General features: G+C 50.6%; 2 protein-coding genes across 4 annotated transcripts in view; one reads left to right on the forward strand and one right to left on the reverse strand.

The window, feature by feature from the left end:
- Positions 1–1,553: 1,553 nt before the first annotated feature.
- On the forward strand, positions 1,554–8,277 carry CD40LG (CD40 ligand). The gene is made up of 6 exons (XM_005232760.4): positions 1,554–1,789; positions 3,587–3,724; positions 4,952–4,997; positions 5,299–5,346; positions 5,662–5,724; positions 7,721–8,277. Exons 1-6 carry the CDS (start codon positions 1,634–1,636, stop codon positions 8,089–8,091), a joined length of 822 nt encoding a protein of 273 aa, XP_005232817.1. The 5' UTR covers positions 1,554–1,633; the 3' UTR covers positions 8,092–8,277.
- A 4,737-nt stretch (positions 8,278–13,014) lies between these two features.
- The window catches only part of ARHGEF6 (Rac/Cdc42 guanine nucleotide exchange factor 6), a 40,643-nt gene continuing 31,352 nt past the window's right edge, over positions 13,015–22,305 (reverse strand). For 2 of the 3 annotated variants that reach the window (XM_005232758.4, XM_055818341.1), the window contains 6 exons: positions 19,726–19,746; positions 18,818–18,911; positions 17,779–17,868; positions 16,892–16,991; positions 15,991–16,045; positions 13,015–15,346 (listed from right to left, as the gene is read on the reverse strand). In XM_005232758.4, coding sequence (XP_005232815.1) covers positions 15,206–15,346; positions 15,991–16,045; positions 16,892–16,991; positions 17,779–17,868; positions 18,818–18,911; positions 19,726–19,746 — 501 coding nt within the window. In that variant the 3' untranslated portion in view covers positions 13,015–15,205. The remainder of the gene's footprint in view (positions 15,347–15,990; positions 16,046–16,891; positions 16,992–17,778; positions 17,869–18,817; positions 18,912–19,725; positions 19,747–22,305) is intronic. The other variant, XM_027780192.2, reaches the window with a different exon arrangement.

The raw sequence follows: 22,305 nt of genomic DNA on the forward strand, positions 1-22,305 counted from the left end.
ACCCTTCATATGCTGCATGCTGTGCTGGTTTTGGCTGGGATAGCGTTCGTTTTCTTCACAGTAGCTTGTATGGGGCTGTCGTTTGGATTTGTGCTGGAACCAGTGTTGATAATGCAGAGATGTTTTAGCCACTGCTGGGCAGCGCTTACACAGAGCCAAGGGCTGCTCTGCCCCTCACCCCACCCCACCAGTGAGCAGGGGGGCACAGGGAGCTGGGAGGGGACACAGCTGGGACAGCTGACCCCACCTGACCCAAGGGATGTCCCACACCATAATGACATCATGCTCAGCATATAAAGCTGGGGCAAGAAGGAGGAAGGGGGGACACTCCAAATTATGGCGTTTGTCTTCCCAAGTAACCTTTACTCGTGATGGAGCCCTGCTCTCCTGGGGATGGCTGAACTCCCGCCTGCCCATGGGATGTGGTGAATGAATCCCTTGTTCTGCTTTGCTTTGTTTGCACATGCAGCTTCCTGATCAGAGTATCACCTTTAGCATGCTACTTTGAAAAGAAGTTTACATGATGACTGTCTTCAAACTAGTCCCCCAGCCCTCCTCCTCTGCACCCCAACAGAAACCCAGATTTATCCCCTTTATGTGAAGACAAGGAGGTCTGTCCCCTGTAGCAAGCAGTGAGGACCCCTCTGCATTAACCCTAAATTATTTTACTGGTGGTGCATGGCTACACAGGTGCCAGATGCCTGAAGAGCTTGGGGGCAAGACCTCACCTCCCTGCTGCTCGCTTGAGACACATGGGGACATATGGGTTGCCCAAAGTTGCATGGAGGTGATGCTGGGAGGTCAGCAGCTGGCAGAAGTGGCCAGCAACCCCCCACAGCCCTTCTCACGCCTGGGTCTATAGATACAGGTAACATGGGTAAGTGGGGACAGGGCTGAGATGGCTTGTGCCCTTGGGTGTGGGGTGAGCACCTCATTAGGGCACCAAGAGAGCTGCTTAAAACTTGTCTCTTCAGAGTGGTGGCCAAGCACCAAGACCTAAGGTCCTGCTGTCTGTCAAGGAGCATGAAAACTGAGCCCACACTAGGGTCACAATGTCCATACAGATGGTCTTTTCTCCAGGATCATACAGCCTACCCAGGCAGACTTCACCCATGTGGAGCACAAGGGAAGGCCAGAAATTAGCACAACGCGTGTGCCTCAGCCAAGCATCTTCACTGCAAAGTCATCGGAAACAGGGCAAAAATCCTTTGTTGAGAAACAACCGAGTTCCCGAGTGCTTCCTAGCCCCTGGCAGCCCATGTCTGTGTGTTCATGGTCTTCAGTTCTTTGAAGACAACTTGTCATGAAACTTTCATCCACAGCAGAAAAAAACCCAACCAGGGCATAGTCTGGATTGTTTCAAGGGCAAATATGAATATATGGAATAAGAATATCTCTCTGCTTTTGGTAGAACGGTAGGAAAAAGCATGGAAGTGCACCAGAGAAGAAAGTCTAAGCAACCTTTTTTGTTGTGGGAGACGGTAGTGAACAAACTTACCCACTACGAAGAGCTTTTTCCAGGAAGTGTAGGTTGCTGCAACCTGTATCCCTTCAGCAGCGGGTGCTCACACAACAGTTCTCATGCTACTTGCAAGCAGTGCATTTGAAGGCGCCCCAGCAACGTGCACGGAGGATGAACGAACCCTACAGCCCTGCAACACCCCGACCCATCAGCAGCACCTCGCCCAGCACCATGAAAATGTTCATGGGCTTTCTCGCTGTATTTATTGTAGCACAGATGATTGGGACCGTACTCTTCTGTTTGTATCTTCACATGAAGATGGATAAGGTAAGTGGAGAAATAAGGTTGTCTCTGTTGGATTGCTAACGCGATCTGCCTTCAGCTGCAGCGAGATGTGCTCACCAAAAGGATGAACAAGGTAGAAATGATGCTGGCCACTGGATGGATGCGGGAGTGGCATTTATTACACCTGACTTCTCATTTCTGCTTTAATTTGCCACTAAGATGTATGCTGAGGAAGAGATCTGTTCTTTTCATTAACAAAATGAGATTGGATCAATCGAGAAGAGCCATTAGTAGCAAACCTTGCAGCCCATGGCCAGTCCAGGGAGAGGAGAGTGTGGCTTAAACACACAAGTGCTTATTTCAGGCTTGTGGTTGATTTTTCTGGTGCCGTAGCACTTGGCAGCACTGTGACACGAGGCACAAGGATGGGTGGTCCAGAAATGAATTTTTTTTAGTGTTTGCCTGTATGAATTTTACCAGCATCTCACTTCAGATGCTGTCTTTCTGTTTAGGGAGGAAAGGAGTGGATCCCACTACTTTGTCTTCTTTTGAAGAGACGGAGTATTAGTGATCCTGTCCCATACTTGGGACAATATTTAGCAAAAAATTAAGAACTGAAAAGCTGGTTTTGAGGTTGCCATGACTGCAGCTGCACTGCACGATGTTTAAAATCACCAATCTAAAACAAATCAGAAAAGACTACCAGCTAAAGGAATAAAATGCGTCTAAAATCCAGAATGAGTTCTCCCTACCAGATATGAGGATCGTCATTACTGATTTTTGAATTTTTTAAATTGAAATTTAAGTGGGTGACTTCTGACCTTCAAGGGTGGAAAGAAATCCTGAGCTAGAGGGACTTAAAAGTCAGGGCGATGGAAGGGGACTTTGCTGCAAGGAGGTTGCAGCCTTGGAGTGAAGGGGTGAGTAGAGGGTCTCCGGCAGAGCAAAATGTGGCTGCACAGGGCTGTGGCAGGGGTTCAGAGGTGGCCAAAATGCAGTCACAGGTGGCAGGAGGGTTTCAGCAGCCTTCAGAGCTTGTGGCAGGGCTTCAAACCCGACCCTCTGCATGCCAGTGCTGCCTGCACTGAGCACTCTGCCAGGATGTGTCTCCTCGTGTCCACCTGCACTTCTTTTTACTGTTTAGCTGAATGTTAGGTTTTTACAAATAAGTGGTGTAACTTCAAAAATTAGTATTATATATATTTATTTATTCTTTTTTGGGGGGTGATTTTTTTACATCTGTTTTTTTTAACCTGAAGTTCTCGGCAGAATTCAGCCCCAACCCAGAAGTTGTTTTAGTCTCTTGGCAGCTCTTCTAGTCAATAAGCTAGCTGAAAAAATGAAAAGCCGGGCTGCACGGGCAGGGCAGCGTGGGGCTGGGTGAGCATCCCAGCTGCCTGCTGGGGCCGCTGGGGCAGTGGCAGCAAGCCCTGAGCCACCCGCTGAAATTGTGTGCTGCTGTCTGTAAATGCAGGTGGGTGGATATTTGCCACCTGTGTTTTGGGAAAGGCAGAGTGGGAATTACAAATACAAAGTTAAGGTGATAGAAAATAGGAAAAGATCCTGAGCGATCATCCACTCATTCAGCATTGCCAGCCAGGGTCAGCCCCCCGGGTGCAATTCCTGGTGGATGCAGGTGTAGATGCTGTGCTGGGCGGCTGGTGGGAGCGCTTGGTACCCGTGGTGTGTCTGCCCGGCTCACCCCGATGCTGAACAACTGATGCTGAGCTTTCATGCTGTGATCTGTCACTGGCAGGAGCACAGCGTGGCTCTGCTGCTGGCCATTACAGGTTTCCCACTAACATCCCATTCACTCTCTCTTCTCTCCCTCGCTGGCAGATGGAAGAGACATTGAGCTTAAACGAAGACTACATCTTCCTGAGGAAGGTACAGAAATGTCAGACGGCCGAAGGTCAGAAGTCGACATTATTGGACTGCGAAAAGATTTTAAAGGGCTTCCAGGACCTCCAGTGCAAGGTACACTGCTGTTAGGCAGATAAAGACCCCGCTGAAGGTGGAGGAGGGCTCCCAGGCACATGCACAGCTTCACCCCAAGCTTTTTTTTAAGACCATGGGCACGCTTTACTTTGGGGCTGCACAGACATGCTCTTTTTTATGCTATATTCTTTTTACACGATATAATTGAAAAATCTCATCCATATTTTTCTCAAACCAGTCTTGGTCAGAGCACGTCCAGCTGCAGCATGCTGAGGGATGCTTGGGGCTTGTGGTGGGAGGGATGGAGCTGCAGCCACCCTGGCACTGCACTCTGATCCCAGTATGAAAAATATTGATATTCTGCTGTCTGGCACCTAGCTCCAATCCTGTGCCAGGTGGCTGTGAAGATGCTTGTGGCCACCTGCTGCTGGGAAGACTTTTATGCCCACTTTGCTCAGGTGTCGATGATTATGCAAGGCTTGGGCCAGGCAGTACAGCTGCCAGCAGCCGGTGAGGAGGAGGAGGATGCTGTGCAAATGCCACCCCACAGGCTCAGGGATGGCACCTCCAGCCAGTGCAGCGGCTTCTCGTGTTTGGGTGCAGAGAACTGAACCTGCACTGTAATGCCCTCTTAGAGCAGCTGAGGGCTGCCCAGCCAGGGATGAGGTGCTCTCAGCCTGCTCAGCCCTTGAATTCACTGTTTAGGAGTGGCTGTGCTGGCCAGAGCAGGCAGGAGAGGGACATTTCTTCCTCGTTGTCAGTGTCCAATGACATCAAATGCCTCAGCTAAATCTTCAGATTTGCATTGGTACCAAACTGACAACAGAAAATTGTGTCTCAGATAGACCCTGCTCAGCAGCCCTGAAAACCCTTTTGCAGGGACTGGGACATGCCTGGCTGGCTGGGCAGCATCTGCAGCATGGCTCACTGACATGGTTTTAAATGAAATGTTTTTTTTGTTTGTTTCATTTTTTTCCAAATAAATTTTCCCCATCACATCATTTTAATCACATAAAACCTAAGATCATAAACCCTACAACCCCCCTGCTGCACACAGCCAGCCAGCCCATGGCCCTGTGTGGTCCTGGGGAAGGTACTGGAGGGGCCTTGCGGTTCCAGGTACCCTCTGCCGAGAGCTGGCAGGGCTGTTGGGGACAAACCATGCCAACCCGAGCAGTGAGCACAGCATCCTTTATACAGAAACTTTCAAAACCATTGATTTTTACATCTTAAAAAAAACCCCACACATTTTTGTTGTTGTTACAGGACGGGGAAGCCAGCAAGGAGCAGCCCAAGTTTGAAATGCAGAAAGGTGAGTCTCCTGGTGCCACCAGTGCACCCCTGGCTGGCTAGGGCAGGAGGAGCTTGGCGTGGGGAGGGCTTTCCTTCACCCTGCAGCAGCCCACTGGGGCCCCGGGGCAGGGCACGGAGGCAGGGGACGGGGCTGGGGTTTGGAGCATCCCCATGGGGTTAGGACTGTGCACAGCACGGGGCTGGCAGAGGGGGTCACCGGGCATGGCTGTCTCACCAGGGCAGGCAGCTCTGGGTGCCACAGTGCCTGGAGCTGATGAAAATGAATCCAAATTTAAATCTGTGGCCTTTTTGCATTGCAGGCCATGAGCATCCCCATTTGATGCACAAGGATGAGACATCTGTGGCAGGTAAGGGGCAGGCACATCCAGCTCCCATTCCCATGGTGGGTAAGGTGGCACAGTCTCCTCCGCAGGATTTATCCCTCAGAGGCTCCACCTGGAAGGCAACTGTGTGTTTTTGCTGAGCAGAGGCCAGATCCTGCCTCACTCAGGGCTGGTGGGGGGTGGGGACACGACGACTTCTGAGTGTGTCACTGAGCTGGATTTGGCCCATAGAGAAATATCAAGGGTGGGAGGTGCCACAGTCCCGGCAGAGGAGCTGTGCTCCTGTGGGGGGACCGCGGGTGCCAAGGCATCAATAACACTGGCTCTCCCAAATTGCAGCAGAGAAGAGGCAGCCGGTCGCAGCCCACCTGGCAGGTCACCAGAGCAGCAAGACAGTCTCAGGTAAGACAGACCCACTCAGCACTGCCTTGGCCAGGGAGCCAGCGGGGCATGGCAGCATGCGTCCCCCAGCCGGACCCAGCAATCCTGCCCCGTGGCTCAGTAAGGGCACGGACAGGGACAATACAATCCCGGCATGAAAGCATGTCCCCAGAGTACAGCAAACCTCTCGGTGGTAATGTCACCACATGCACCTGTGCCACATGGTTCGTGCATCCCATGCCAGCTGTCCTCAGTAACCTTATTTATGCCTTCCTAGAAATGCACCCCAGTGGCTTAATCTTTGCAGTGTTTCTCATGAGCAGAAAACTATTTCTTTTTGTATGTAATGAAACCAACCTCTCATTTTTCTTTTGGACTCAAAATGCAATGCTTCTGCTCTCCTGGACGTGTCTTGCCAGGGTGGCTCTGCTGGCATATTGTATCTGCTGATCTAGTCATCTTCTTACCTGTAGTGGTCCTGATAGCAACGTGGACGAGGTGATGACTTTACAGTCACAGCATAGATAGCTCCAAACTGATCTAGGCAAGATGCACTTATTGACAGCCTCAGCCAGGTTAGTTTTGAGAAATGCACGTGAGTCCATTTGCACATGTGCATCCCTCTGCACAGACCATGGTTGCTCTCGCAGCTCTGTCCCTCAGCGTAGCCTTAGCTAAGGAATATCCCACAAGAGCAAGGATTACCAAAGCGAGCAAGAGGTTGCAAGGTCAGTCTCTCAATCAGGCAAGGCTTTCGCAATCTGAGTACTTTTGATTTAATTCTGGAGTAACTGCCAGTAATCGGCAACCGCTCTTTCCATCTCTGACGCAGCATTTCACCCAGAGCTCAGTCTGCCTATGGAAAGCTTAGTGTTAGATAAGATCAAAGAAGTGAGAAACTTGCTGCATTTTAAAACTCCCTGCTTAAGCACTTGTTGAGCCTATAAAGCGGGTTGAAATTCTCCAGAGAGCAGCAGCTACCTGGAGCTCGGCTCCGCGCCTCGGCAGTCAGGCACAGAGGCAATAAATGTCCCTGTGGGATGCACGGGCACAGACCGTGGGCTGTGTGGCTCCCCCAGGACCCCCCGCTGCGGGGACTGGGACTCTGGGCTGGGACAGCTGAAATTATTACTCCCCTTGGAGCTGGGTTGCTCACCCATACTGCTCTTGCAAGTGTCTCTGGGACTGGGGAAGGCGGAGGTCCAAAATCGCTCCCAGAGGTGGCAGCTGAGCTCAGCCCCTACGGCCATGGCCTCCTGGTGTCCGTAGGGACTTACCTGTACAGACTGGCAGGAGCGCCTCCTCATGAGCTACTCTTACGCTCTGATGACAGTGACAGTGTCCAAAAGCCCTGGCAGCAGCGGGTTTGCGTGGGCAGTGGTCCCAGTGGTGGGAGGCAGGAGTTGCCACGCAAAACCCTCCCAGCTCTGAATGCTGCCAGGGACCAAAATTGTGGGACGTTGATTTTTGCACTTCCTTGGCAAAGTCTCACCTTCTTCAGAGGCCAAGTGGAGCATGGACTTTGGAGGAAAGGCAGCACCCAGTTCAGAACACTATGTGCCCTGGGATGGTGCCTCTGGAGATAGGAGCTGCGGTGTGTTTTGGCAGTGCTCTGAGGGCTCGGAGGCTGTGCCACCAAAAGCTGTGGAGACAGAAACCCTACGGGGGTGGGCACAGGGGTGTTTAGCCCGCGGTGGCAGCTGTGTGCAATCCTCCACCCTAAGCATTTCCACTTGGTTGGGTGAAGGAAACCAAGTGCTCCTCTGCTTGCATAATGGATTCAAGGGTGTCAAGGCCAGTGACCAGGAACAAGGGTTAAACGTGTCCTGGCTTTGGGGAAGGGGACCCTGCTCCCCTGGGCTGGGGATGGTGTCCTGGGGTGGGCAGGAGCCAGCCCTGCATCCCGCAGCAGACAGAGGCTGTGATGCCAAATGTCTGTGGGGTGTCCCCCCAGAATCAGCCTGCCAAACTGGATGTCACCTTCTCCAAGCTCATCTGTCGTGCTTTCCCCCTACAGTGCTAGAATGGAGGACAACGATGTATGGCCCCATGAACAACAAATCGCTATCCTACCAGGAGGGGAAACTGAAGGTGAAGGAAGCAGGGCTCTACTACATCTATTCCCAAGTCAGCTTCTGCACCAAGGCGGAGACTTCAGCACCCTTCACCCTCTATATTTATTTGTATCTCCCCATGGAAGAGGACCGGCTCTTGCTGAAGGGACTAGACACACACAACAGCTCCACGTCTCACTGCAGCCTCCAGTCCATCCGGGAGGGCGGTGTCTTCCAGCTCCGGGAAGGGGACATGGTCTTTGTCAATGTGACAGACTCAACACGAGTGAACTACAGGCATGGCAGCACCTACTTTGGCATCTTCAAGTTGTAGTGAGGAGGGGGCCGCCCCAAGCTGGGGGTCCACCCAACTTTGTTGAGCAAAGTGGCTTCCCCTGTTTCCCGTATTTATGTTCCTCTGTCTCTTCGGTTTTCTTGTTTCTTAATGTGTATATTTTGTTATTTATTAATGAGGGCCAAGGGGCCCTGAGAACACAAATGGAACAAAGTTTGAAGCTGTTGTTGTTTGCACTTTGCTTTTTTCTTTTGTTGCCAACAGTTTGGTACGTGCCTGGGTCTGCCATGCCCCACGTGCCTGGCAGGGTGGATGTCCCCGTTATGTCACAAGAGCTTTATTTAGCGAGCTCTACCATCAGCGTTTCTTTCCTAGCAATGTAGGATGGCTCAGGGCACTCCAGCCAAGCTAGGTTGGTACATATCTTCCGTACCAATCTGCTTACAAAACATCAACGGAAAAACATTAAACGGCTTAGGAACGTCTCCTCTAAAGGAATCAATCAGCCAAGCACTGTCCTTACGTGCTAGCTGCTGGTGATGCATCGTTGCCATCCTAACTGTCTGCTTTATCTTGAGAACCTCCTTTTTTCCACCCGTGCCTATCTACGAAACTCAACCAGCCTTCTTGCTTAGGGTGGCACTGCCTTGGCCCTGGTCGTGCTCGGTGACAACCACCCTGCAGCACAGGGGCGATCGGTGGCAGGGGACACTGCTGATTTCAAGTCAGAGTGTGGGTAAGGTGCTAGTGGTGCTCTGCTCTTGGTGACCCAAATCCGCTCACCAGGCTGTCCTTCTCCCACCTCTGCAGGTAGAGTCTGGACCCTCTGCCTGTGGACTGTTTCACTCCCCTGTGGAACAGGTGTTGGCCAGCACCATCACATTTGGACCTGCCTCCTCTCCTGAGACCCCTCCTGCCCTAGGAGGACGACCAGGAAAGCATGGAGGTGGCAGGGCCAACTGCTTCTTGCCAAGCCCTCCAAGGTACATGTGTAGAGCATCTTCTGGTTGTCCTCTGTGAGGATGCGCCCACAGCAGTGCTTTTCCTGGAGCTCCAGGAGGGCAAGGCTGTGCAGAGGGGCAGGACCCCCTCTCAGGCAGGAGGTACCTGGGTGGCACTGCATGCTGGGCTCTCCCTGACCCTCTTCTCCAGCTTGGCCCACAGAGAAAGTGAGCTGAGCAACAGCAGGGCACAAGGATCTTGATGCAGCATTTTTTAAAAGCATCTAAAGATGCCAAAGGTGGCCAGTCTGGAGCGTTTGGTTATACAGGTCACACTTGTCGGAGTGCAGAAGTTTGGAAACACTCCTGGAAGCCAACAGGTTTGCAAGTGGAAGAGCTTTCAGATTTGGGCAGTCCTTGGGGTTTTCTTGGCTGGAGGCTGCAGGTCTGGTCCTAGCACGGCGCCTGAGTGCCACCACTGCCGGGACGGATGGGGCAGTCTTCGCACAGCTCCTTGCAGTGCTGGGTGCCCGACACGGCCCCCTCCCAAAGCCAGCAGAGGAGAGCTCAGAGCCACTCTGGTTTTACTATAATTTAATATGTATTTGTTGGCAGTTCTCCCAAAGTGCCTACCTAACTTCATCAGGGAATCGAGCACTCTTGTCTGACACAATGTATAAAAACTATTTATTTAACTAAAACCATCTTATTAACGGAGAAGCGCCGCATGCCAAGGGACTGTGCATGGCCAGCGCTGTGTTTTGCAGCGTATTTCAACATTCATGGTTCCCCTTGCTGAGAGTGGGGGTTCGTCCACTGTCACCCCACAACTAATACAATTTGGGAATGAAGAGACAGGGTGCTTTGTGTGTTTTGAATGCCGCTCACTCTTCTCAGCGCCAGGCTGGGATTTTCCAGGCTCCTGCTTGGGGTCTGGGGACAGAGGGCAGTGGGGTAGCACTAGGGGGCACAGGGGGAACAGCCAGTCCCTAAAAGCGTCTGGGGGCAACGGTCCCACCCCACTCCTTGGGACATGTTGGGGTACCAGGGCCATGCAGTGCTGGGGACATTCTGGCTGGAGAAGGGAGCAAGGACCCCCCCTGCCCTGGGAAGGCAGCAAGGCCCTGGGGCTGGAGCCCCCTGCACAGCTGTGAAGGAAAAGGGTGGGGGCAAATTTAAAGGTATTTAGGACACCTGGCTGGAAGAGGACTCTTCCTGCTTGTACCTTCAGGGATGTCTCAGCTTTGGAGCAGAGGGATGGGTACTGCACAAGGTAGGATCCTATGGGTGCTGGGTGCAGGGGCTGGGTGGCCGCAGCCTCCTGCGGTGGGTCCCACCACCTCCTGCGGTGATGTGGGTCCAACTGCATCCCCACTGCTGCTGAAACCTGGCCACCCTTGCAGGTTGGGCTCGCTAAGGCAACGCTTGCGTGGCTGGAGAGCCCCAGAGCTTTGCAGGGGAAGTGGAGGTGCCCAGCAGCGGTGGGGGTGTGGGTGGGAGCCACGGGAGAAACCAAAGACGATGCAAACCTGCACGGTCTGAAACGGGGGAGAAGCTGGCTGGGAGCAAGTGGATGGGGAGGGAAGAGCTGTGAGGAGTGTGTGCATAGCTGTTGTTGGGTGTCCATGTCCTTCAGAAACAGTTTATCATGGGAGAGGGGAAACAGTGCACAGCCTTGAACCCCCTGCAGCTCCCAGCTCCATCGGCCAGGGGGTTTGAGCTGGGCTGCAGTCCCTGGCGCCAGTCACTGAGAGGGGATCCAGGAGCTGCAAATTGCATGGAAAAATAGATTTTCCTGCGTGACTGGGGGAGACAATTAAAGAAGAGAGAACAAAACAAAGCATAAAAGCACAATAAATGCTGTAGCGAGAGCAGCAGATGCCAGTTGCCACCTCCCCTGCCCACGGGCTGCCTGCCCAGCCCGGCCCTGCCCGCAGCACTGCCTTTCCCAGGGCTTTTGCCGTTTCTTGCCTCTGTTTCTTCATTTGTCAAAAATAGCCTGTGGGATTCGGATGTGAGGTAGTGCGTGGGAAGGGAGGAGCTGCGATTGCTGCCATCCAGCTGTGGCCTTCTCCCGAGCGGTTTTGTTGTCCCTGGCCCCTGCCCAGTGCCGTGGCAGGTGCAGGTTTCCTCTACCCGTGGAAAGTCTGAACATCACCAATACGTTGATTTTTTTATATTTATTTATTTCTCCCCTTGATGTGGGCCCTCTCTGTCATCCTTGGGCTGTGGATTTTACGGTTTCTGATTTTCGCTCTTTCTAAGAAGGGGATGAAAGGGTGATGAGTACGTGGGTCACATCAGCATGGCAGCTGATGGGGGGGCACAGGCAAGCAGTGGCAGGAGCAAGCAGCAGTATAGTCATCTGCTGGGAGAGGTGCTTGCACGGCTTAAGACGCACAGCTCACTGGGAAATATATATTTATTTTTTTTTTAGTTCTGTATAAAAAATGAGATTTTGGTTCAGGTTTTTTTCCCCTCAAAAAAGGTTGGGATGCCACTTTCCAAGCAGGGTCTCTCCAGCTGGTGCCAATGAGCTCAGGGCTGCTGGGCAGCAGCAGCTGGAGCAGGGCTGCCCACATGCTGCGGGGCTGTGCACAGTGGCCACCGAGATGACAAGCCTGTCCTAGAATCTCTGCACTACTTTGGGGTCTTTTTTTTGTTGTTGTTGTTTTTGGGGTTTTTTTTAAAATCCCCCTTCCCAGTTAGGCACTGGTTGCCTGGGTGCCAGCCTTACCTTGGCACCCCTTGCTTGGTGACAGCTCTTTCCCCTGCTTGGCGCAGGCAGTGTCTAGGTCTCCTCTAGGAAGCCAAACCTCTTGCATGCACCCTGGGGGCATAGGAGCCTTCTCCCCCCCCCCCCCCCCCCCCGGTTTTAGTTCAGAGCTGGGGGCACTTGTGCTGTGGGGTGGTGCCGCACTGGGGCAGGCAGCAGGAGCAGCCCACCACCTCCAGGGGATCTCTAGCTGTGGCAATGGCTGGGGCTGCACAGATTTAAGCTGTTGGTTGGGCTTTTTTTCTGGTTTTTCACATTGATGGTCGTTTGGAGCCAAAACTCCATTGCCTGGGAGCTGCTGGCGCTACCTGTGTTGGAGCTGGGTTGTGCAAAGGGGCTGTTTGGGGGCTGGCATAAGAGAGGGGGCCAAAGAAGACCCCATGTTCAGCAGGAGAGCAGGATGGGCGGTCTCTGGTTAAGGTGTGGATCTCATGGGGACCTGGGAGTGGAGATGCTCCCCCCAAGATGAGCCTAGGGGATGCTCCCTCCTTGCTCTTGTGCCCAGTGCAGGCTCAGGGGCACTCTGGTCTGGATATGGCTCTGGTCTGCCTCTGCAATAATTCCCTGAAGTGCCACTTGGGTTCAGGCTGGCTCCCTTGCAGACTTCATTGTTTTTCCATGATGCACCCGAGGCCAGTGTTCTTTTTTCACTTTTTTTTTTTTCCTGCTCCGACTGCTGTGCTTGTGGAGGGAGAGCAGGGCCTGGCCCTCCTGCCCTCGATCCTCCCGCTTTGGCTGTGGGCTGGGAGCGCGGTATGTCTCTACCAAAGAGTTAAAAATACCAGCATGCAGGAGAGGTCTTGTCCAAGTGGTAGACCAAAGGAAATCCTGTCACCACACCTAAATGCCAGAAAAAAACACAAGCTAACTAAGAAAAAAAAAACAAACCCAAAACAACAAAACAAACCAAACTTAGGCAGGAAGTCACTTATCTACAGCAACCTGCCCGCACAGCTAATTCTCCCTAAAGCATCCTTGTTAGCAGAGTGCAAGCAGAACTTGAGGGATGGAACCGCATCTCCTTCCCCTGGGACCAGGTGCCCTTCCCTGCTGCAGGTCTGGGCGGTGGTGGGAGCAACAGCTCAAGTGCCAGCATCACCATTCACACCAGTATCCCTGCCAGCAGCCAGTAAACTGGAGGGTGGATGAGGCACCCACGGGCATTTTGAGCAAATCAGGGATGCCCAGAGCAAGCGCTGGCTTTGCTTTCGTGGCGGAAATGAAGCAGCACCGAGAGCTAAGAAGCCATTTTTATCCTTCTTTATTTGTTGAAAATGTCAATTAAAAAACTGTTCAAAATAAAAACATGTTAGAAAAGTTGAACTTGCATAAGTAGTTACAGTAAATAAACCTACATGACAAAGATAAACTGGAAGGCAGCTGACACAACATCCATCTAAAGACAGACTCACTGGAACCTATTTACAAAGCACTGTAAACAAAGTAAATATGGAAACATTGCTGTCCATCCGGCATGGCTTCTTTTCCTTTTTATTTTCTTGTCTTTTTTGGCTTCTAGCTCTTGACAAACGCTTGATCCAAAAAGTCCCAGTGTGCCCTCCATCACATTACATCTTACGAACATGCATATGTACACAGCACAGGTTTCAACTAAACCAGGGGGCAACGAGGAAACGTTTCTACCCTCTCCTTGGAGTGTAAGTGACCCTTGGTTTGCTGCCTAGCACCCAGTGCATGTCACCAGCCTGGCTCCCAGCCCACCTTTGGGCAGGCAGCAGGACTGGACAGTGCTGGGGTGCCTGGGCACAGCACCCCCGATCGGCGGCGCGAGCTGCTCGGTGTGCAGCAAAGGCCATCATCCTGGCAAACCATTAACCAGCACGGTAGAACCTGCCTGCTGACCAAATGCTCAACGGCATGCCTGCACCGGGATGTGGGGAGCTGCCATCCAGCTGGGAAGCTCTGGAGATGTCAAATGTAGCCAGAGCAAAAAAGACCTCTGTTTTGTCCTAGAAACAGCTTAGATTTAGAGAGGGTTTCTTTTTACACTCCTTGTGATGTTTTGGAGTCTAGCTCTCCCCAAACACCATTTGCTATGTTCTGGCTAAATTTTAATTGCGAGGAGGGAGTTGTAATTATTGCCTCTATGTCTTTCATGACCAACGTAACGATGTGACTGTAATGAGCTGTGGTGTGTCTGCACACCCTGGGACCATGCTGCCCTGTGATATACATTAAGACTTATAATTAACTGTAACAGAAGGTTACTTTTATAATGCTGCTAAGGAACAAAGGAAAACATCAGTTCTAAACTAGGGTATAACACCGAATAAGATGAAGATAGCCAATACATATGCATGTTGCCTGTGTGCTGTGTTCGAGGTGCTGTGCAGGGATCTGGAAGGGTGCTGACCATCCTTGCCCCAGGAGCGTTCCAGCTCTTGTCAAAACATAAATACCTTTCCTATTCCGAGAGAAAGTTCCTTTTTCCTAGCAGAAAGCCCGTTGGGGGGCAATGGGGGTAGAAGTGGTCATTGGCTTTGTTCCCAGCTAACACGGGCAGACGGGAACAGGGAATCAGCACGTGTGGGGGTTGTTCCTTGTTGTCAAGCAGTGTTTACATTTCACACAGAGAAAAGCATGTCCTGCAAGGGGAAGCACAGCAAAACTATAAACTCATATGATACCTGGACACTCAATGTGAAAACAAAGAAGGGAGTAGGAGTTCTAGGTCATGCATAAGAAAAGGGATGTGGGGGCAGAACAGCAGTTACCTGTTGCGCTAATCACGAGCTCTTAGGAGGCAGCACTGTGCAACATACCTTCCCATGCGCTCTGACAGGTGCTCCAGATCTGACTTCCCCAAAGAGTTCGAATGTCTTCATGTTAATTGCACATTTTAATCAGTATCAAGGCCACACGGGAACCACAGTATTGCTGGGCTCTAGTTCGCTACAGTCAACTAACGGGGAAAAAGAAGGTGGATGGGACAAGCTTCCCCAGCTGTGATTATCTGAAAAGAGGAGCATGGTGCTTCTTGGTTTCTGCTCAATGCTACCTCAGTAATGTTTTCATTCAATAAATAGGTACCGGTGCTTTTGGAAAGAATGAAAGCATTAAAAAGTGCTTAAGCTTCCTCTAGGAAACTGCTGCCAAACCCTTTGTGAGCAGCAATCATTAGCAGAGTTTGTATTTGCTCCCAGTAGCAGGTACGATGAGGTATTAGTTGCTGCAGATGAATTGTGAATCATGGACCGCTTGCTTACTGGTTTAGTTGTGATTGATTGTTTCTGGTTTATTTCCTTATTGGATGGAAGAAAACCTATTCTTTTTTTTCTCTATGACTTTTTTTTTTTTTTGGTAACAAAATTCCCCAAACCAACAAAATAAGGAGCAAGAAGAGGCAAAGGATCCAGTTCCGCTTCCCAAAAACCACCTGAGGTCACACACCACTGCCAGCAGCTTCTCCCCAAATTCAGGCGATCAGAGACGACTTGCGCCCCGTGTCCTCTCTGCCACACTCGTCCGTCTGCTTCAGCAGCCTTCTAACCAGCTTCTCCAAGTCCTTCCTGGATTTAAGCTCTTCCTCCAAACACTGTTTCATCCTTTTGTTCTCCTGCAAGGTAAAAAATAAAGAGCTAAAGATGCAGGTGCGATGAGGTAGCTCCACACGCCTGGTGCCTCAGAGGTGATGAAATACCAGGGACATCTGACAGGCCCTGCTGGCTTGTGAGGATGGACACCACAGGTTACTTGTGGCCTGATCCACTCAAGCAGACCCTTACTACCTTATAGACCTGCACAGAAGTCCCTGTGACTTTGAGCAGGCAGAAGCATCCTTGTGGAAACCTAATTTTAGCCTGGCTTGGAGGACCCTGTCCTCCTGGGGTGGGCTCTCCCACCTTCAGGCGGGGGGCTGGAGGGAGGACGTATTTCCTCCGAGTCTACAAGAATTGGTACCTACCAGACCCCTATAAAATGAACAAGTTGAAAGGGTTTTAGAGTAGGGGGCAAGTTTCATGTTACCACAAAGACCAACAACTCCTTCCCTCCTGCTGGCTCTGGTGCTCAGCAATTGTGTGGTGAGTTGATTCAGGGAGCTAAAAACCAGAAGAAAACTAATGCTGACGCAGGGAGCTGCAGGATTAGACCAGCATCAGCAAGACTCTTCCAGGGCACTGACCAGTCAAAGATAATGACCCAGTGCAGCCTGGCTGGCTTCTGCTCAAGCCCCAGCACAAACAACCCCGCTCAGAGTACCTGCTTCAGTTCTTTGACTTCATCTTTCAGTGCATAAACTGTGTCAACAAGGCTCCTGCAAAAAGAAATGCCAACGTTAAAAAAAAAAATTTTAAAAAAAGCTGGAGTATAGCAAAACAGCAACAGCAAGGGAGCTTTCGTGAGTGAGGTGCTGATGGGGAAGGTGCTTCCAGCTTCTGCTTGGCCAGCATCAGGCTGCTGCGAATGCTGCTGCCTGTGAGAGGATTCTGGAAACACAGCCCAGGAGCATTTAATAGGCCACCGGTCTGATATTCAGGGCTCTTTTCTAAAAACTCAAGAAAAATACCTTGTTCTGCTATCTTTTAAGTTATCAACAAAGGTCTGTGGTTTTGGCTTCCCTGCTTATGCTACTGCAATAAATAACAATGATTTTAAACCTGGAAATGCCCGAGCATCTTTTGTAAAATGGCTTTGATTCCTTGAGGTTATACTGCAAAAATAACAAGCACGAAAGCAATGCGCTGTCTGGGTTAGAGAAGGAGCCGATCAGCGCTGTCGCCCAGATGCTGAAGCTGGGTAGCCCTCACAGACAGGGTGCCAGGCAGGCTCCCGAGGGGTAGCAGCAGCCCAGTATGTCAGAAATTAAAAAAAAGCCACTTGTTTGGTTCTGTCCTCCCTGACGCCATTAGCTACACCCGGATAAGCTCTGGGACTCAACAAACTGGCTCTCAGGACCCAGCGCACGGACTCCCAGAGGGTTTACAGCCACGTCACGGCAGCTGGCTGCTCTGTCCTTAAAAAGGGACAAAACAGCAACTGGACTAAGGCAGCGGTCGGTGAGACCAGCCCCGCTCCTCTGCAGGGACGCAGAAGGAGAGCGCGTCGGGTTTTAACGGCTTTCCAAAAAGCAACAAGGGGATCGGCCAGCAGCCACGCTTACTTTTCCTCCGTGACAGTCTGGCCGTTGCTTCGTGTTTCCTCTATGATGATTTTCTCTTCCTCAGGAAGAAGGACTTGGGGGATGGAGTCTTTACGGGAGCCTGTGTACAAGAATTACCCATCAGGAAGAAGAAGGGAGACGTCTCCCCGGTGCCCACGGTGCTCTGGAGGCAGCAGCCCTTGCTCTCTCCGCTCCTCTGCGGGGACACAGGGGCTGGAGAAGCCACCACCTATCTGCCACGGTTACGTACGGGCTTATACGTACCACCGACCTGGCGCTAAAGCAGCAAGTGGAAAGTTTTCAAGAGTGCTCGCTGCATCTAAAGCTACGTCATGACTTATAAATGAAATTATTTGATTCAAGTCAAGAGCTCTCAGAAGAAACACGGCCTCCCCTCTTTAAATGTACCATTATTTGATAGTTCAGTGATTTAATTTGACATCTCACCAGCAATGATAAATAGTTATATTTCCAGAGCTGAAGATGTTAGATAGGTTCTTATGAAGCAGCTTGTTCTTAAACATGCAGCTGATTGAGAGATAATATACATGCTTCCTTTCTAAAGCTGTATGCAACCTGAGATTACCATCACGTTTTCAGTGCTGACAGCCACAGGCACTCACTAGGTTTGCTTAATTCCTAACAAGTGCTGGTGAAATAGCGGTGTCTCATCTGCCCTCCTACCAGCTTCATTCTCTGCGTTTAGAAGAAAGACAATGGCAACTAAACCACTAGGTAGATGAAGCTCCCTTATCTTGAAGATTGAACACCACACAGTTTCCTAGCATGAGCCTCACTGCTGTATGATGCAACCATCTGTTCTTTCTCAGAGGGGTTATCAGTGTTGCAGGCGGAGTAAGAACTAAATAATCTGGTTGTGTGCCCACCTGAGCTGAGAGCTTGCTGGAAACCTGCCCCGGTGCAGTACGCTTCAATCACCTTCAGGATCTGAGCATCTTCTTCCAGTGCAGCAGTACCTGTAAAACATTGTAATCAACAGCTATCACAAAAGGCAAAGTGCGCTGGCTTTCACCTGTCCCAGCCTTTGCTCCGAAGTGCCTTAAAAGCTGTTTCCCTGACCGACACCGGGGCTTTACCGAAGTCCCTTTTGAGGTCATTTACATTTTCTGGCCTTTGCAACGTCCCGAGGCATTGAGCATCACGACTAAACTTCTAGCTGCTGATACATCTAACATATCTAACATCACTTCTAGCTGCTCATCTCAGAAAAACCCAGGGGGTGATGCCTGGGTGCAGGAGCACTGGGAGATGTGTAGGCAGAGCAGCTGTGCTAGGAGGGGTCTGGGACAGCTGCATCACCAGCAGGATTTGGAAACGTGAAGTCTTCATTTCCAGCCCTAGCTCAGTGGTGTCTTCTCAAGGGAGACAACTGACCTTCAAGCTGCATACCGCAGGAGCTCACCACTGGGTGACCATGGCCTCTCATGTAAAACCCCCAAGGGGTGTCCCAAGTGGACTTCGGGGAGCTGTCAGGACACCCCTCTTTGGAGGTGAACACCCCTGCAGGGACAGGGCCTTTTTTTGTTCCCTGATCCCCCACGCAAACTGTTGCAGGTGAGGATTTATCCTGCCTCTCAGACATATTCTGATGACTGTTGATGCGCAGTTTTACTGCAGCTCTTCACTGCTTGGAAGTAGTTCCTTGGCTCTGCACCCAGAACAAGGCAACCAACAACCCGTGACCTTGTGCTAGCCATCATGAGGAGGGTGGCAGCACGTCTGGCAGTCAGAACTGGGAGGGGATCCGTCAGAAGCTGAGGACCCTTGCTCAGCAGCACGTAGGCTTGCGCACAACGTGAGCATACGGTTGCATCCTGCACCATAAGAAAGGTTGTTCTTAAAGTCCCATGGAGATCACTGAGTACACAGAAACCTCCAGAAAGAAGAGAAAAATACAACACTTACTTTTCCGAATAACAAACTCTTCATCAGATGGTTTTCTCTCAGTTTTCCTTTTTGGAAGAAACTTCTTCATTGTTTTTGGACTTTTGCTGGAATCCTATAGAGAAACAGACTCTTGTGTTTAACCAGAACCAAAGACAGCCCAAACAGCAGAGCAGCGCAGCTGAATGCAGCTATCCATGTTGCACACAACACATTAGAGAACTACAAAGCAGACAATGACAAAGTTGGGGAAAATGATGCTTTTTGCCCTTCCTATGCGCTAGTTGTGGCCAACTGCTCCCTGGAAGAGCAGAGGGAGTTGCGCCTGCGGGGCTGGGCTGGGACAAGCTCCTCTAGCAAATTCAACCCTCGGCTAAGATCCTTTAGCCAAAGAATTCAAACACATTCACAGCACTTTTTGTCTGCTTACCAGCTCTGTGGTCTCTGTTGGAAAGCCCTATACAGTTGCGTATTTCCTTGACTTGATTTCTAATATAAAACAGTTGGCAAATAACATTGCTTCGAAGTGCACACAATTTGTTTGAGAGTATAAATCCCCCCTCCATGTACACAGAGAACAAACACACACACATAAAGTTAGTGTCTGCTATGACTCCACAAGTAAGAAACACAAGCTTTTATCTTCTTCACCGAGTTACAAGTCTTGCCAATTTGGAGAGAATTAGTGTATTAGTAGGTTACATGCAATACAGATTTCAAGCAGGAGAAGAGGCACACCAGGAGTTTAAGTACCATAATACTAAATCCTTCTTGTGAGTTATCTCTATACGTATTTGCCAGTCACTACTGACTCTCACGATAACTAACTGATACAGCCAGACAAAATTAGGGTCATGCAAGCACGACAAGCATGAACAGGAACAAGCATTCTTTGCCACAATAAGCCAAAGAGATGTATCTACCCTTACCTTTAAGATATAAGACATCCTCTACAATGAATATGCAAAGAAAGAGAAGATGAGTGTGAGAGATTGATGATTTTATTGACCAAGTCCATTAAATCCACAATTCTAAAACACATTTGAATGTTAGTCTTGCGATTAATGTGGCACACCCTCTGTACTGGTTTTAGAGCACTACCAACATGCAAAGGAGCACCGTGTCATGCAAAACTGAAAAAATTACATGTGAAACGCATGGTTAAGTGGGCATTAATACACTCTAAACACATCAAAACAGAAAACATGCCTCCTCGGTTAGTAGTAGGTTTCTGCAGATGTTGGTTGTCTAAAATGGTGCTTAAAAATGTGGGACCCACGGGTGCAGCCACCCCACGTGCCCGGCTCTGTGGGATCAGCTCAGGGTCTGGCCCCATGCTCAGCACCAGTCCTGCAGTCTTCAGCCCAACCCTGCCAGGATGATGGGGTGCTCTGCCCATCCTGGTGACAAGTCTCCCAGGACTGCATCTTCTCAAAGGGGACCTCCTCAGAGGGGACCTGCCATCCTCACTGGAGACCTGGCAGCATCAGACATCAGCATCTCTCTGCTCTGCTGAAGGACAGGTTGCTCCCTGCACACCCCATGGAGGGTCCCATCCTTGGGATGCTCAGTACAGGGAGCCACACTGCTCTCCAGCAGCTCTGGCCAGCAAAGTCCTGAATCCCGATGTTACAAACCCTTCACCTAATGCAAAGCAGGCCACTCAAAAAAAAGAGGGGGGAAAAAAAAAAAAAAAAGATGTAGAAGAAATCATCTGTAAATCTTTTTTCACTTTGCTAACCTGAATCCGGACACACCGCTTTACCCACAGCACCTGCTCTGTAATTTCAAATGATTACTGGAAACAGAACAGGAAAAATGACCCAATTTAAATGGAAATAACAAGAGTGCTGTGCAGTACGCAAGCAGGTTCTGGGGTTTCCTGATCATAGCTAGGTATGAGGAAATGCACAAGACTGTGCCATCCCATCCTACACTATCAGAAGCCAATTAAAGTAACGCTGGATGTCTGAAAATCTCTAATCTTTTAATCAAACTCCCCCACTCGCTTCCCTGCAAATAACCTTTGAAATGTGTATTCCTTCGTTACATCTTCATTATAGGAAGATGACTTGCACCAAGCAGTTAGCATAATTTTTTGTGCCCTACTTTAATTTAAAAAATAACAATACAGTGAAATAGGAGTTCTGCTTAGCGATTGAGCACCCGGCAGGAGGGACAAGGCAGATGCAGAGCTGTATGGGCCAACAACTGAACTTATTTCACATTTTTCATTGCAGGCTGGTGCCCACGAGCCCCTCCCCTGAGAGAGGAGCTGCCCCCCAGGCTCAGGCTGGACCGAGTGGGTTACCAGGCTGTGCCTGCCCAGCTCTGCTCCAGCTCTGGTAGACCTGTTAGCCTTTGAGTTTCCATCACTGTGGCCAGCTCAGCCTGTTCCTGTGCAAACAACATTTTTGGTCCTTTGACCCCTTGCACGCTACCATCCAGCCTGCAGCAGAATCACACCCCTTGGGGCTCCCTGCCTGCTCAGCCTCTGTGGCAAAAACCTCTTGCCTGGTTTTGACACAGAGACTTTAACTCCTGCTGTGCATGGCAGGAGACAACTGAGAAACTGCAAGGCACCGTGGTATTCATAATATTGCTCAATCCGTGGTTTTGGCCTACCTTAGAAATAAGTATCAGCCTTGCCTTTTCACACAGAAAAACTCCTCTGCTTCAAGTCTCTTCCTATATTTTAATTCACCATGCAAGCAAGAAACAGTTTAGTCTACGTTAGGGATTTGGACCATGCAAAGATTAAGGGTCATTTGCAGTCTGCCTGCTTGGCTGTTTTTTGAACAGTTTAATTTCTGAACTGAAACGCATTGTTCTACAAATATTAATAAATAAATGTAACAAAATGCCGTGAGGCTACCTAAAAATCTCTACCTGGAGCAGTGAAACCACAGCCCCCCCCTGCCGCCAGTCTCTCCATCCCTGAGTACTGGGGTGGCTGAGGGGGTCCAAGCCCCCTTTCCCCATCCCCATCCCCACTGGGAGCCTGGGCAGTGATGTTCCCAGGGCTGCTGTACCAAGAAATGCAGCTGACTCAGAACCAGAGTGCTCATTCAGTAAGGAGAACGTTACCCGAGTTACTGGTGAGTAATCCCAAAAGTTTAACGTGAGGTAGGGATGGAGAGCACTGCAGTTGCAGCGGGGGGTGAGAATTGGAGCTGGGCGATATTTGGGGTTTCCCCACGCAGCCTCCTACCTCCCAGGCTTGGGGTTTCTGCAGGGGAAGCGATCCCTTGGGCTGCTGCATCCCAGCAGGGTACAGGTGTGTGAAACACTCAGGTGGGCAGCGAAGGAGGGTTGAGCCCCACGGCTGCTGCAGGGAGCCCTTCTCCAGCCACCAAAACACAGGGTGGAAGACATAAGAAATACCAACAGGCCTTTTTCATCCTCCTCTTGGTGCAGCACTGCTGCTCAATCCTGCAGCATCAGCCTGGACAACGCTGAGCTGCTGCTACAGCTGGAGCTGGAACACATCCCGGCTCCCACCCACAGCT

This window comes from Falco peregrinus, chromosome 13, assembly GCF_023634155.1.
Source record: "Falco peregrinus isolate bFalPer1 chromosome 13, bFalPer1.pri, whole genome shotgun sequence".
In the NCBI taxonomy this organism is placed as follows: Eukaryota; Metazoa; Chordata; class Aves; order Falconiformes; family Falconidae; genus Falco; species Falco peregrinus.

What these genes read in the sequence shown, in the direction of transcription:
- CD40LG (XM_005232760.4), top strand. Translation starts at nt 1,634, where the DNA reads ATGAACGAACCCTACAGCCCTGCAACACCCCGACCCATCAGCAGCACC. An exon ending in TTCACATGAAGATGGATAAG is followed by an intron (nt 1,790 to 3,586) that starts GTAAGTGGAGAA and finishes CCTCGCTGGCAG; the next exon opens with ATGGAAGAGACATTGAGCTT. An exon ending in GGATGAGACATCTGTGGCAG is followed by an intron (nt 5,347 to 5,661) that starts GTAAGGGGCAGG and finishes CCCAAATTGCAG; the next exon opens with CAGAGAAGAGGCAGCCGGTC.